This window comes from Oncorhynchus tshawytscha, linkage group LG24 (assembly GCF_018296145.1).
Source record: "Oncorhynchus tshawytscha isolate Ot180627B linkage group LG24, Otsh_v2.0, whole genome shotgun sequence".
Lineage (NCBI taxonomy): Eukaryota > Metazoa > Chordata > Actinopteri > Salmoniformes > Salmonidae > Oncorhynchus > Oncorhynchus tshawytscha.
In genome coordinates, this window is record NC_056452.1 from 3,627,507 (window position 1) to 3,642,207 (window position 14,701).

Below are 14,701 nucleotides of genomic sequence, written 5' to 3' on the forward strand. Positions count from 1 at the left end.
GGGGTGGCCTTCCAAGTGGCACAGTGCATTGCATCGTAGGGCTAGCTGTGCCACTAGAGATTCTGGGTTCGAGTCCAGGCTCTGTTGCAACCGGCCACAACCGGTAGACCCATGGGGCGGCACAAAATTGTCCCAGCATCGTCCAGGTTAGGGAGGGTTTGGCGGTCAGGCATGTCCTTGTCCCATCACACACTAGCGACTCTTATGGCAGGCTGGGCGCAGTGCACCCTGACACGGTCATCAGGTGTACAGTGTTTCCTCTGACACATTGGTGCGGCTGGCTTCTGGGTTAAGTGGGCATTGTGTAAGAAGCAGTGCGGCTTGGTTGGGTTCTGTTTCGGAGGATGCGTGGCTCTTTGCCTCTCCCGAGTCCATACGGGAGTTGCAGCGATGAGACAAGACTGGATACCACGAAATTGGGGAGAAAAAGTGGTAAAAAAAAGAGTAGGGGTGGAAAGACCTCCTTTATAGTAAAAGTATTGCATGAATCTATCATCATATTTGCTGGTCTGAGAATTTTTTTTATTTTGAAACTTTTCATGCAATTCTAAATCATTTTACAAATTGTCACGAACCGGCTCGAAGTTTGTAACAAAAAGGGAGACAACGTTGAGATCAGAAATAACAAAATATATTTATTAACTGAAGTAAACTAAATACAATTAACAATTGTGTGTGTATTCAGTAATCAGTAGTGTAAGTGGGTGGTTGCGTGCATAAATGTGATAATGAGAGATGAAGGTGCCAACGCAAACAAAAATTCCACAACCAAAATGTATCAGTGACTGCACAGTGAGAGTCTCCCCAGTGAATGGGGAAGAGGTGTATTTATCCCGGGACACACCTGGGCCCAGGTGTGTCCCATTTTGCTGACGACCCTCCCAGCTCCGCCCACCGACATCCTATTAAGGAAAACAAAGAGCAAAGAATTTGGCAGACAGTGGGAGGGTCGTCACAATATAAGCAGAATATTTTTTAATACCACACAAATTATCAGGTGTGACGGTAAGACAGTGATGCTGACAATGTCAAATTAACAATGGTTTAACAACAAGGGCAGACAATAGACAGGTCAAGGCAGGCAGGGGTCAGTAAACCAGAGGTGGGGCAACGGTTCCCGGACAGCAGGCATGCAGAGGTCAATAATTGAGGTGGGGCAAATGTACAGATCGGCAGGCAGGCTCATGGTCAGGGACAGGTAGAGTGGTCAGACAGGCAACGGTCAAAACCAGGAGGGTGAGAAAAAGAGAGAGACTGGGAAAAGCATGAGCTGAGACACAAAAACGCTGGTTGACTTGAGTAACAAGACAAACTGGCAACAGACAAACACAGGTATAAATACACAGGGGATAATGGGGAAGGTGGGAAACACCTGGAGGGGGGTGGAGACAATTACAAAGACAGGTGAAACAGATCAGGGTGTGACAAATTATGGAAATTACAGGCTAAGAATAGACAGAGGCCGATGTGTTCATATCATATTATTCCAATGCCAAATCAGTGTCTTGTTTGCAACTAAATTGTCCCTGTTTGCAAATAATTCAATCTGAAACTATGAGGGCACAAGAAGAGACCCAGATGCAGGAGGCAGATGGTTAGAGTCTTAGTTGTTTATTTATATCCAAAAGGAGTAGGCAAGAGAATGGTCGTGGACAGGCAAAAGGTCCAAGAGGTACAGAGTGGCAGATAGGCTTGATGGCAGAAGGGTCAGGCAGGTCCAGAAAAAACAGGCAAGGGTCAAAACCGGGAAGACTAGAACAAGAGAATAGAAAACAGGAGCATTGGAAAAACACGCTGGTTGACTTGAAAACATACAAGACGAACTGGCACAGAGAGACAGGAAACACAGGGATAAATACACTGGGGAAAATAAGCGACACCTGGAGGAGGTGGAGACACTCACAAGAACAGGTGAAACAGATCAGGGTGTGACAGAAACGTAATTTGGAATCTGAGCATGGTACTTTCAAAAATTAGGCCTAACTTTCCACCCCATACAGAGTACGCCTACCGTTGCAGAAAATGTAAGCTTTAACTGCTGGCTACTCTTCTTCAGTTGCGTAACCCAATGAGAGAAGGTCACAAGTGTTTCCCTTAAAGCTGTCTGGGTTTAAGCATCTTCTATTGTACAGAAAGTGAATAGCTTAATCAGTTGATAGTGACAGAATTAGATTACTTCCAAGCAAAGTAAATGTTTTTGTCTCCTCAGCTATAGGACATTGTAGCTCAGCCTCTGAAAGTCAAATAAATGAAACAATGATATCCCCATATGCATCAGTGTCACGTCTTTCCCGGGTATTTTACAGTTTGTTTCTAGAATAAATTACTGCGGACCAAAGCGCTGTTATTGATCATTTTATATAATCAGATCTGTTTTATTTTTCTCAAGCTAACAAAGGGTAGGCCTGTGCTTTTTGACACTTTCTTTAAAATAAGGTAGGCCTATGGCATACCCTCTCATACCCCTTCAATTCGAATCTTGGTTTTAACTTAACGGCCGTTCACTGACACAGAGGTAGGCTATTTTAAGAGTGAATAGTGGGTGGAGGAATTGACCGACAAACCTATGGTTATAGCAGCCTATAGCTTAATTTCATCTGCCAAACAGTTAGGCTTACCTCTTATTTCTTAATAGGTAAAAATAGGCTCCAACACAAAGCCCTCTTGTTGTTAGTAGTCTAATTAAAATGAAGACGGTTGAAATGCCTCGTCGAATTTGCCTTCTTTCAGCACTATGAGCTGTCCATTTCCGATTGCTGCTGCTTGAAGTTTCAGCACCACAATGTAAATTACTCGAATCTGTCTAATTGTGAGGTCAATAACTCTGATAAATACATAATGGGCAAGAAACATATTGTTTTTAATCAAATAGATTATAGTAGTAGCATGCTATCAAAGATGACCTCCAGTCCTCCCCTTCGCACTCTCTTTTCAAACTGAACAGAACATAAACTGTAGGCCAGACTTCACGCACATTTTTGGACTAGGCTTAATACCCACCAAAAATCAAAAGAAGCCTTTGACTCTCCTCCTGAACTGCCACCGTAGGTCTACACAGCACAGCCATTGGAAAAGCAGCACACAAAAACGTTTTTGATCAGTAAGAACAGAGCAGCCCGGGGCTCAGGGTTGGAATATCCTTTGCAGTGTGAAATGCTGCTTAGTTTTATTTAGACCATCTCAGCAGATATCTTAGAAAGATAATTTTGCTCTGTGCTTCTCCGAGGACGCACTTCATAGCCTATATTTGGCACACAGAAACTAGAGGTCATGAGTAACCTGGTCAAAAAGAATGGTACTGATTGGCCTATGAGGTGCTGTTATAAGCAGTCTCACTTAAACCCTCAAATCCATTGCCCCTTTTGACCTAGAGACTTGAAATGTTGAACAAATTTGCCTCTAGGACCCAACGGTCTCTCAGGATTTTCCTACATCTTGAACATTTTTGAAAACGTATTCTCATTCTTCTCTTAACTTAGTTTCCTTAGATTGGTTAAGATATGGCTGAGTTATTTATAAATCAGTAAATCAGATTTTACCTGTCCCTTTTAAATCCCTTGTAAATCCACTTCACAATGGCTTATCAACTTGAAACGTTTTAGGGTCACAATTCTCTGTTTTGGCTGTAACTGCATTCTTAAATTAATCATAAAAAATCTTCTCATGGACTAAAAGTCAGATTGACTCAAAATTTCACAACAGTCACTAAAGAGTTTGAGAAAATAATGTTCAATACCATTCAAAGATGGCCACACGATACCAGTAGATTCATATTAGCACATATGTCTTTTCATGAACCATAGGACCAAAATACACCAATTTGGAATGTAGGCCTATCAAAAATCAGATTTTACATTTAAACCAATGTTAATCCACTCCACAGTGTCCTATCAACTTGGAACTTGTCATCACTGTCATGGATGTCTAAAAGTCAAACTGAATTTGGTATGGATGTCTAAAAGTCAAACTGAATTTGGTATGGATGTCTAAAAAAACAAGGAAACTATAAACAACCAATTGTTTGCATATGTAATGCTAATGCTCAAAATCATCTGCAATCATCTTCTCCTCATTAACCATATGTCAGATTCCCTCCAGTTTTTGTATTTACTCATTACGTCAGTCTTTAATAGTTGCTGAATTCAAAACATAAGCTGTGTGAATATAAAGTCACTGCTGCCTTAGATGGCTACACCAGACTAGATGGCGGCACTATAAATGTCATTGGCACCAGTGGCACCATAGGATACTAGAGCAATAACTATTGATCAAGTGGACTTTGTCTAATGCAAATTATTGTTAAATTATGCTGACGAATAATGTGAAACATTATACAAACAACAATAAATGTATTAATTTTATTTTAAAAAAAAGAAGTATTCAGACCCTTTGATATGAGACTCGAAATTGAGCTCAGGTGCGTCCTGTTTCCATTGATCATCCTTGAGATGTTTCAACAACTTGATTGGAGTCCACCTGTGGTAAATTCAATTTATTGGACATGATTTGGAAAGGCACACACCTGTCTAAATAACTCTCCAAATACGGGTATTGCAAGCTTATAGCGTCATACCCCAAAAGACTCGAGGCTATATTTGCTGCCAAACTACCTTCAACAAAGTACTGAGTAAAGGGTCTGAATACTTTTGTAAATTTGCAAACATTTCTAAAAACGTGTTTTTCTTTTTCATTATAGAGTATTGTGTGTAGATTGATGAGGGGGGTAAAATAAAAAACATTTTAATCCATTTTAGACTAAAGCTGTAACGTAACAAAATGTGTTAAAAGTGAATGCACTGTATGTGGTCTGAACCTAGTGACAAGTGGATATTTTATTTGGGAAAATATGAAACCGGAAGTCCTGCCGCTTGCTCTGTCAGGGTATTACAGTTGTGAGGGTGTATTTAAGTGTTTTGGAATGCTAATGTACAGTGAGATTGAAATAATTTACACAAGCAGATTTCGACAAAATGAAGTCCCAGAATTCAAAGATGACCCCAAGATACCAGTACATTTAATGCTGAAAATATTTCAGAAACAGAAGTCAAATTGACCCCAGAATTAAGTAATGACTTTAAGAATGATTACCAGCTGCATTCCAAGATAACGAACCTACAGCACTAGACTAAACTTCACTTGCATCATCCTTGTGATACTGAGAGATAAACATGCTAATGCTTTCACTGATTGCACATTAAGGAAGCTAGTTCCTACCTGATAGTGCTTGCATTGTTATCCAACTGATCATTTGTCCTTTCCGTCATCCTGTGAAACGTGTTCATTGCTGCTCGCAGCTATATTTATCTTTATTCCTCTTTCTCTCTCTCTCCATCCCTCTCTTTCTTTCTCTCGCTCTCTCTCTCTCTTCCTCTCTCTCCAGCTTCCCTCCCCTTCTGCAATGAGTGCGGCACTGAGAGGCATTTCCTGCTACCTGAGAGAGGTACACCAAACACCACTTCACCTCTGTCTGTCTGACCATGGTTCAAACAAACTGTGCTGTGCCGACATCGCACTACGCTTTGACTTTTAAAGGCAGTGTTGGCTTGAGCAACACCGGATTCAAAACTTAGAATTTTTCCATTTAAATTATTATACAAAATTCTTGCCACCAATAGAATGTTATATAAATGGGGGATAAAACCATCCCAGCTCTGCAGATTTTGCTACGAAGAGACAGAATCATTTCATCATTTGTTTTGGTACTGACCATATGTTGCTTGTTTTTGGTTGCAGGAATGGTTGAAGAAGTGCAACATTTACCTGGAGCTAACTCTGCAGATAGCACTCCTGGGTGACTTGAAAAGTCATAGTCAATCGATCAATAATATAATAATACTTTTAACAAAAATGTTTATCTTTAATTTACAATCTGTAGAAACTGAGAATAGAAAGGTTCAGAACTTTCAAAACATAATTTAAAAAAACTGAACTATGACATTGACCCTTTACTCAGTACTTTGTTGAAGCAAACTTTGGCAGAAATGTACAACCTTGCATCTTCTTGGGTATGAGGCTACAAGCTTGGCACACCTGTAATTGGGGAGTTTCTCCCATTTTTCTCTGCAGATCCTCTCAAGCTCTGTTCAGTTGGATGGAGAGCGTTGCTGCACAGCTATTTTCAGGTCTCTCCAGAGATGGTCGATTGGGTTCAAGCCCGGGCTCTGGCTGGACCACTCAAGCCAGAGCCCGGGTTTGGCTGTGTGCTTCAGGTTGTTGAAAGGTGAACGTTCGCACCAGTCTGAGGTCCTGAGCACTCTAAGCAGGTTTTCATCAAGAATATCTCTGTACTTTGCTCCGTACATCTTTCCCTCGATCCCGACTAGTCTCCCAGTCCCTGCCACTGAAAAACATCCCCCACAGCATGACGCTGACACCACCATGCTTCACCGTAGGGATGGTGCCAGGTGACATGACGCTTGGCATTCAGGCCATAGAGTTCAATCTTGGTTTCAAATAACTAGAGAATCTTGTTTTCCAATGTCTGAGAGTCCTTTAGGTGCCTTTTGGTTCAATTCAAGCAGGATGTCATGTGCCTTTTACAGAGGAGTGGCTTCTGTGTGGCCACTACCATAAAGGCCTGATTGGTGGAGTGATGCAGAGATGGTTATCCTGGAAGGTTCTCCCATCTCCACAAAGGAACTCTGGAGCTCTGTCAGAGTGACCACAGGGTTCTTGGTCACTTCCCTGACCAAGGCCCTTCTCCACCGATTGCTCAGTTTGGCAGCCAACTCTAGGAAGCTGGCCGCCAAATTATTCTATGGAGGCCACTGTTTTCTTGGGGACCTTCAATGCTGCAGACATTTTTTGGTAACCTGCCCCAGATCTTCCCCACAATCCTGTCTCAGGGCTCTATGGACAATTCTTTCGACCTCATTGCTTGGTTTCTGCTCTGACATACACTGTCAACTGTGGGACCTTCTATAGACAGGTGTGTGCTTTTCCAAATCATGTCCAGTCAATTGAACTTACCACAGGTGGAATCCAATCAAGTTGTAGAAACATCTCAAGGATGATCAATGGAAACAGGATGCACTGTATAGGCTAGAAGTAGAAGCCTAAGTGTTGTTGTCCATTAGTTTACTCCAATTAGGTGAGGGGTGTTAGGGTTAGGGGAAAATAATAAAGGAAAATCTATTTTAAAAATATATATACACAGTACCAGTTAATAGTTTGGAATAACCTACTCGTTCAAGGGTTTTTCTTTATTTTACAATTTTCTACATTATAGAATAATAGTGAAGACATCAAAACTGTGAAATAACACATATATAATCATGTAGTAACCAAAAAAGTGTTAAACAAATCAAAATATATTTTATGTTTTGAGATTCTTCAAAGTAGCCACCCTTTGCCTTAATGACAGCTTTGCACACTCTTGGAGTTCTCGCAACCAGCTTCATGAGGTAGTTACCTGAAATGCATTTAAATTAACAGGTGTCCCTTGTTAAAAGTTCATTTGTGGAATTTCTTTCCTTCTTAATGCGTTTAAGCCAATCAGTTGTGTTGTGACAATTATAGGGGTGGTATTTAGAAGATAGCCCTATTTGGTAAAAAAAACAAAAACTCTATATTATGGCAAGAAGAGCTCAAATAAGCAAAAAGAAATGACAGTCCATCATTACTTTAAAACATGAAGGTCAATCAATCCTGAAAATTTCAAGAACTTTGAAAGTTTCTTCGAGTGCGGTGGCAAAAACCATCAAGCGCTATGATGAAACTGGCTCTCATGAGTACCGCCACAGTAAAGGAAGACCCAGAGTTACCTCTGCTGCAGAGGATAAGTTCATTAGAGTTAACTGCACCTCAGATTGCAGCCCACATAAATTCTTCACAGAGTTCAAGTAACAGACACATCTCAACATCAGCTCACTGCGTGAATCAGGCCTTCATGGTCGATTTGCTGCAAAGAAACCACTACTAGGACACCAATAATAAGAAGAGACATTCTTGGGCCAAGAAACACTAGCAATGGACATTATATTGGTGGAAATCTGTCCTTTGGTCTGATGAGTCCAAATTTTTGGTTCCAACCACCGTGTCTTTGTGAGACGCAGAGTAGGTGAACTGATGATCTCTGTATGTGTGGTTCCCACCATGAAGCATGGAGGCGGAGGTGTGATGGTGTGGGGGTGCATTGCTGGTGACACTGTCAGTGATTTATTTAAAATTCAAGGCACAATTAACCAGCATGGCTACCACAGCATTCAGCAGCGATACGCCATCCCATCTGGTTTGCCCTTAGTGGGAATATAATTTGTTTTTCAGCAGGACAATGACCGAACACCTCCAGGCTGTGTAAGGGCTATTTGACCAGAAGGAAAGTGATGGAGTGCTGCGTCAGATGACCTGGCCTCCACAATCACCCGATCTCAACCCAATTGAGATGGTTTTGGATGAGTTGGACTGCAGAGTGAAGGAAAAGAAGCCAACAAGTGTTCAGCATGTGGGAACTCCTTCAAGACTGTTGGAAAAGCATTCCAGGTGAAGCTGGTTGAGAGAATGCCAAGACTGTGCAAAGCTGTCATCAAATCAAATCGAATCAAATCAATTTTTTTTATATAGCCCTTCGTACATCAGCTGATATCTCAAAGTGCTGTACAGAAACCCAGTCTAAAACCCCAAACAGCAAGCAATGCAGGTGTAGAAGCACGGTGGCTAGGAAAAACTCCCTAGAAAGGCCAAAACCTAGGAAGAAACCTAGAGAGGAACCAGGCTATGTGGGGTGGCCAGTCCTCTTCTGGCTGTGCCGGGTGGAGATTATAACAGAACATGGCCAAGATGTTCAAATGTTCATAAATGACCAGCATGGTCGAATAATAATAAGGCAGAACAGTTGAAACTGGAGCAGCAGCACAGCCAGGTGGACTGGGGACAGCAAGGAGTCATCAGGTCAGGTAGTCCTGGGGCTTGGTCCTAGGGCTCAGGTCCTCCGAGAGAGAGAGAGAGAAAGAGAGAATTAGAGAACGCACACTTAGATTCACACAGGACACCGAATAGGACAGAGAAGTACTCCAGATATAACAAACTGACCCTAGCCCCCCGACACATAAACTACTGCAGCATAAATACTGGAGGCTGAGACAGGAGGGGTCAGGAGACACTGTGGCCCCATCCGAGGACACCCCCGGACAGGGCCAAACAGGAAGGATATAATCCCACCGACTTTGCCAAAGCACAGCCCCCACACCACTAGAGGGATATCTTCAACCACCAACCTACCATCCTGAGACAAGGCTGAGTATAGCCTACAAAGATCTCCACCATGGCACAACCCAAGGGGGGGGGGGGGCGCCAACCCAGACAGGATGACCACATCAGTGAATCAACCCACTCAGGTGACGCACCCCTTCCAGGGACGGCATGAGAGAGCCCCAGTTAGCCAGTGACTCAGCCCCTGTAATAGGGTTAGAGGCAGAGAATCCCAGTGGAAAGAGGGGAACCGGCCAGGCAGAGACAGCAAGGCAAATGGTATCTACTTTGAAGAATCTAAAATATTTTGATTTGTTTAAAACTATTTTGGTTACTACATGATTCCATATGTGTTATTTCATAGTTTTGATGTCTTCACTATTATTCTACAATCTAGAGAATAGTAAAAATAAAGAAAAAACGACAAATGAGTAGGTGTGTCCAAACTTTTGACTGGTCCTGTATATATCTATTTTACTTTTATTTAACTAGGCAAGTCAGTTAAGAACAAATTCTTATTTTCAATGACGGCCTAGGAACAGTGGGTTAACTGTCTTTTCAGGGGCAGAACGACAGATTTGTACCTTGCCAGCTCAGGGGTTTGAACTTGCAATCTTCCAGTTACTAGTCCAACGCTCTAACCACTAGTCTGCCGATTCCAACTAACTACCCTGCCGCCCCGTATATGTATATGATGGGATGTATAGACATTATGGACAGTATGTGGATAGAATATGTAATAAATCTGTAGAATACGTGGGATAGAATGGTATATGTACAGCAACAGTTGAATAGGATGGCCTTGACTAGAATTCAGGATATACATATTAAATTAGTAAAACAGTATGTAAACATTATTAAAGTGAAAAGTGTTATATTAATAAAGTGACTAGTGTCCCATGTGTATGTACATAGGGCAGTAGCCTCTAAGGTTCATGGTAGAGTAACCGGGCGGTAGTCGACTCGTGACTAAGTTCAGGGCAGGGCTCCACCCAGTGATGGCTATTTACCAGTCGAATGACCTTGAGATAGAAGCTGTTTTTCAGTCTCTCGGTGCCAGCTTTGATGCACCTGTACTGACTTTACCTTCTGGATGATAGCGGGGTGAACAGGCCGTGGCTCGGGTGGTTGATGTCCTTGATTAACTTCTTGACCTTTTTGTGACATTGGGTGCTGTAGATGTCCTGGAGGCCAGGCAGTGTGCCCCCTGTGATGCGTTGGGCAGACCGCACCACGCTCTGAAGAGCCCTGCGGTTGCGGACGTGCAGTTGCCGTACCAGGCGGTGATACAGCCTGACAGGATGCTCTCAATGGTGCATCTGTAAAAATGTATGAGGGTCTTAGGGGCCAAGCCGAATTCCTTCAGCCTCCTGAGGTTGAAGAGTTGCTTTTGCACCTTCTTCACCACTGTCTTTGTGGGTGGACCATTTCAGATTGTCAGTGATGTGTTCACAGAGGAACTTGAAGTTTTTCACCTTCTCCACTGCGACCCTGTTGATGTGGTTGGGGGTGTGCTCCCTCTGCTGTCTCCTGAAGTCCACGATCAGCTCCTTTGTTTTGTTGACGTTGAGGTTATTTACCTGGCACCACTCTGCCAGGGCTCTCACCTCCTTCGTGTAGGCTGTGTCGTCATTGTTGTTAATCAGGCCTACCACTGTTGTGTTGTCTGCAAACTTGACGATTGAGTTGGAGGCATGTGTGGCCACGTAGTCATTGGTGAACACGGAGTACAGGAGGAGGTTGAGCACGCACCCTTGTGGGGCCCCTGTGTTGAGGATCAGCGTAGTGGAGGTGTTATTTCCTACCTTGACCACCTGGGGGCGGCCAGTCAGGAAGCTTAATGATGAGCTTGGAGGGTACTATGGTGTTGAAGGCTGAGCTGTAGCCAATGAAAAGCATTCTTACATTTTTTTTACATTTAAAAAAAAAATGATTTTTTTACTAGGCAAGTCAGTTAAGAACAAATTCTTATTTTCAATGACAGCCTAGGAACAGTGGGTTAACTTCTTGCGTCGAGCAATCCCGTATCCGGGAGCGTAATCATAGCCTCAAGCTCATTACCAAAGCGCAACGTTAACTATTCATGAAAATCGCAAATGAAATGAAAGAAATATATTCACTCACAAGCTTAGCCTTTTGTTAACAACACTGTCATCTCAGATTTTCAAAATATGCTTTTCAACCATAGCTACACAAGCATTTGTGTAAAAGTATTGATAGCTAGCATAGCATTAAGCCTAGCATTCAGCAGGCAACATTTTCACAAAAACAAGAAAAGCATTCAAATAAAATAATTTACCTTCGGATGTTTTCAATGAGGAGACTCTCAGTTAGATAGCAAATGTTCAGTTTTTCCAAATAATATTATTTGTGTAGGAGAAATCGCTCCGTTTTATTCATCACGTTTGGCTAAGAAAAAAAACAGAAAATTAGTTAGTTCTATTCGATGATAAATCATTCGTGGCAGTTGGGTTTCTCCTCTGAAGCAAATGGAAAAATGCACGCAGCTGGAGATTACGCAATAATTTCGACGGAGGACACCAAGCGGGCACCTGGTAAATGGTCAATCTTCTGGTCAATCTTCCAATGATATGCCTACAAATACGTCACAATGCTGCAGACACCTTGGGGAAACGACAGAAAGTGTAGGCTCATTCCTGGCGCATTCACAGCCATAGAAGGAGACATTGGAACACAGCGCCTTCAAAATCTGGGCCATTTCCTGTTTGAAATTTCATCTTGGTTTCGCCTGTAGCATCAGTTCTGTGGCACTCACAGATAATATCTTTGCAGTTTTGGAAACATCAGAGTGTTTTCTTTCCAAAGCTGTCAATTATATGCATAGTCGAGCATCTTTTCGTGACAAAATATCTTGTTTAAAACGGGAACGTTTTTTTATCCAAAAATTAAAAGAGCGCCCCCTATATCGAAGAAGATAACTGTCTGTTCAGGGGAAGAACGACAGATTTGTACCTTGTCAGCTAGAACTTGCAACCTTTTGGTTACTAGTCCAACGCTCTAACCACTAGGCTACCCTGCCTAGTGGTTATTCCTCTTGTCCAGACGGGATTGGGCAGTGTGTAGTGCAATGGCGATTGCATCGTCTGTGGATCTATAGGGGCGTTATGCATATTGAAGTGGGTCTAGGCAGTCAGGTACAGTGCAGGTGATATGATCCTTAACTAGCTTCTCAAGCTTTTCATAATGACAGAATTGAGTGCTACGGGTAGTAATTTAGTTCCGTTACCTTTGCTTTCTTAGGTACAGAAACTATGGTGGCCATCTTGAAGCAAGTGGGGACTGCAGAATGGGATAGGGAGAGACTGAATATGTCCATAAACACTCCAGCCAGCTGGTCTGCGCATGCTCTGAGGATGCGACTAGGGCCGTCTGCGAGGGTTAACATGCTTAAATGTCTTACTCACGTTGGCTACGGAGAACGAGAGCTCACAGTCCTCGGGAGTGGCCCGTGTCAATGGCACTGTGTAATCCTCAAAGTGGGCAAAGATGTTTAGTGTCCGCCAGCGTCCGCGATTTAGCTGGTTTTCCCTTTGTAATCCGTGATTGTCTGAAGTCCCTGCCACATACATCACGTGTCTGAGCCGTTGACTTGCAATTCTACTTTATCTCTGTACTGATGTTGTGCTTGCTTACTTGCCTTATGGAGGTCATAACTGCACTGTTTGTATTCAACCATATTCCCAGTCACCTTGCCGAGGTTAAATGCGAGGGTTTGTGTTTTCAGTTTTGCGTGAATGCTGCCATCTATCCACGGTTTTTGGTTTGGGTAAGTTTTAATAGTCATGGTGGGAACATCATCCCCTATACACTTCCTTTCCGACTGTATGTAATAACACAAAACACATTCTGGGCTAATAATGCAAGGAAAATATATCCTGCAAAGTTGCTTAGGAGCTATAAGCAGAGCTGCCATTTTGAAATGATTTGTATTTTTCTTGTATATTTAAAAAGTAGTACTCATGCTTCAAACAAGTGATAGGCTAATATTGTCACCCATCGGACTATTCTGAATTTAATCTTGTCTTTACATTTACTAAATAATATATGTATGAAATTTGTTTTGATTCAGAATGGACCATTATCATGCACCTGTCTCAGAACAGGGGCAGGGGGAAAAAAATACATGTCATCTATATGCATTTTCCCATGGCTTATTTTCATGCCAGCCAGGTAGGTTATACTCCTGTTGTAAAAGCTAAGAAATGTGCTTGATAATTGGAAAGTTGAGAAATAAATATAATAGGCCTAGCCTATAGAAAGCTGATGGAATCCTCCTCTTTTTAATAGACGCCATCAAAAGTCTGTTTTCTCACGCAATTGCTTAGGCTATAGAAATGTTGCCCAACATGAGCTCATGGGCTCTCATGAAGTGCTTTTATACATTTGCATTGATGTTGTTAAAGGGACAATTACTTACTGACTTTATTGTCCCCATGGGGAAATTTTGTTGCAGTGTCATGTACACGTTTAAAGTGGCGTTTAAATACAACACCAAATTGACAATACAACTTTCTTAACAGTTACATACCAATACAACATTTATTTTAAAAGACTAGCCTGCTAGCCTTACTGAGTTGATAGGAACATTAGCCCGATCTATTTAGGAGGATTATCACACCTGGCACAAATGATTGTCTAGTTCTGTTTTTCCTGTTGAGTACCAGAGTGCTGAGATTGCTGAGTACCAGGTAGTTAGCAAGTTTGGTATGCTACTAATAACCATCAGCAGCATCAGAACTTGGAGAAGCCTTGACTAAAAGGTCATGTGGAATTTGAAAGTGGTCATGACTCGTGAATGCCAGTGTGCTGGTAGTATGGTCACTGTAACAGCCCTAATCAAAGGTTGGCAAATTTATGCACTCACAAAAATAACATAAAATAGACATACATGTAAGGGGGTAAAAATGGATGTGGAATATAGACGAATGTATGCTTCACTATTAATACATGCATGTAGCTCGGCTTTGCCTGTGGCCATGGAGTGACTCATGCTTCCCTGAGATGTTGCATCTCATCATTCTTAGCTTCTTTGAGTGACTGCTCCCTCGCTTTTCTTTTCTATTCCTTTATCCGTCAATCTTAATGTGATGTGCCATGATGCGTACCGTGCTGTACTTGCTATCAGACTCTTCCACCACAATAGTCAGTCTATAAGACACACAAGAGGATGAATGAATGGATAAACTTTATTGATCCCCAGAGGAGAAATTGAGCTTACACCCCTGGTGAGACAAAATCACAACTCGTCAGTGAAGAGCACTTTTTGTCAGTCCTGTCTGGTCCAGCAACGGTGGGTTTGTGCCCATAGGCGATGTTGTTGCCTGTGATGTCTGGTGAGGACCTGCCTTACAACAGGCCTACAAGCCCTCAGTCCAGCCTCTCTCAGCCTATTGCGGACAGTCTGAGCACTGATGGAGGGATTGTGCGTTCCTGGTGTAACATGGGTAGTTGTTGTTGCCATCCTGTACCTGTCCCGCAGGTGTGATGTTTG

General features: G+C 42.4%; 1 protein-coding gene across 5 annotated transcripts in view; it reads left to right on the forward strand.

Annotated features, from left to right (window-relative positions):
* LOC112223850 (double C2-like domain-containing protein alpha) overlaps window positions 1-14,701 on the forward strand; it is a 71,249-nt gene that overhangs the window by 42,661 nt on the left and 13,887 nt on the right. For all 5 annotated transcript variants that reach the window (XM_024387126.2, XM_024387128.2, XM_024387129.2 and 2 more), the window contains one exon: window positions 5,381-5,440. In XM_024387126.2, the coding sequence (XP_024242894.1) occupies window positions 5,381-5,440 (60 nt within the window). The remainder of the gene's footprint in view (window positions 1-5,380; window positions 5,441-14,701) is intronic.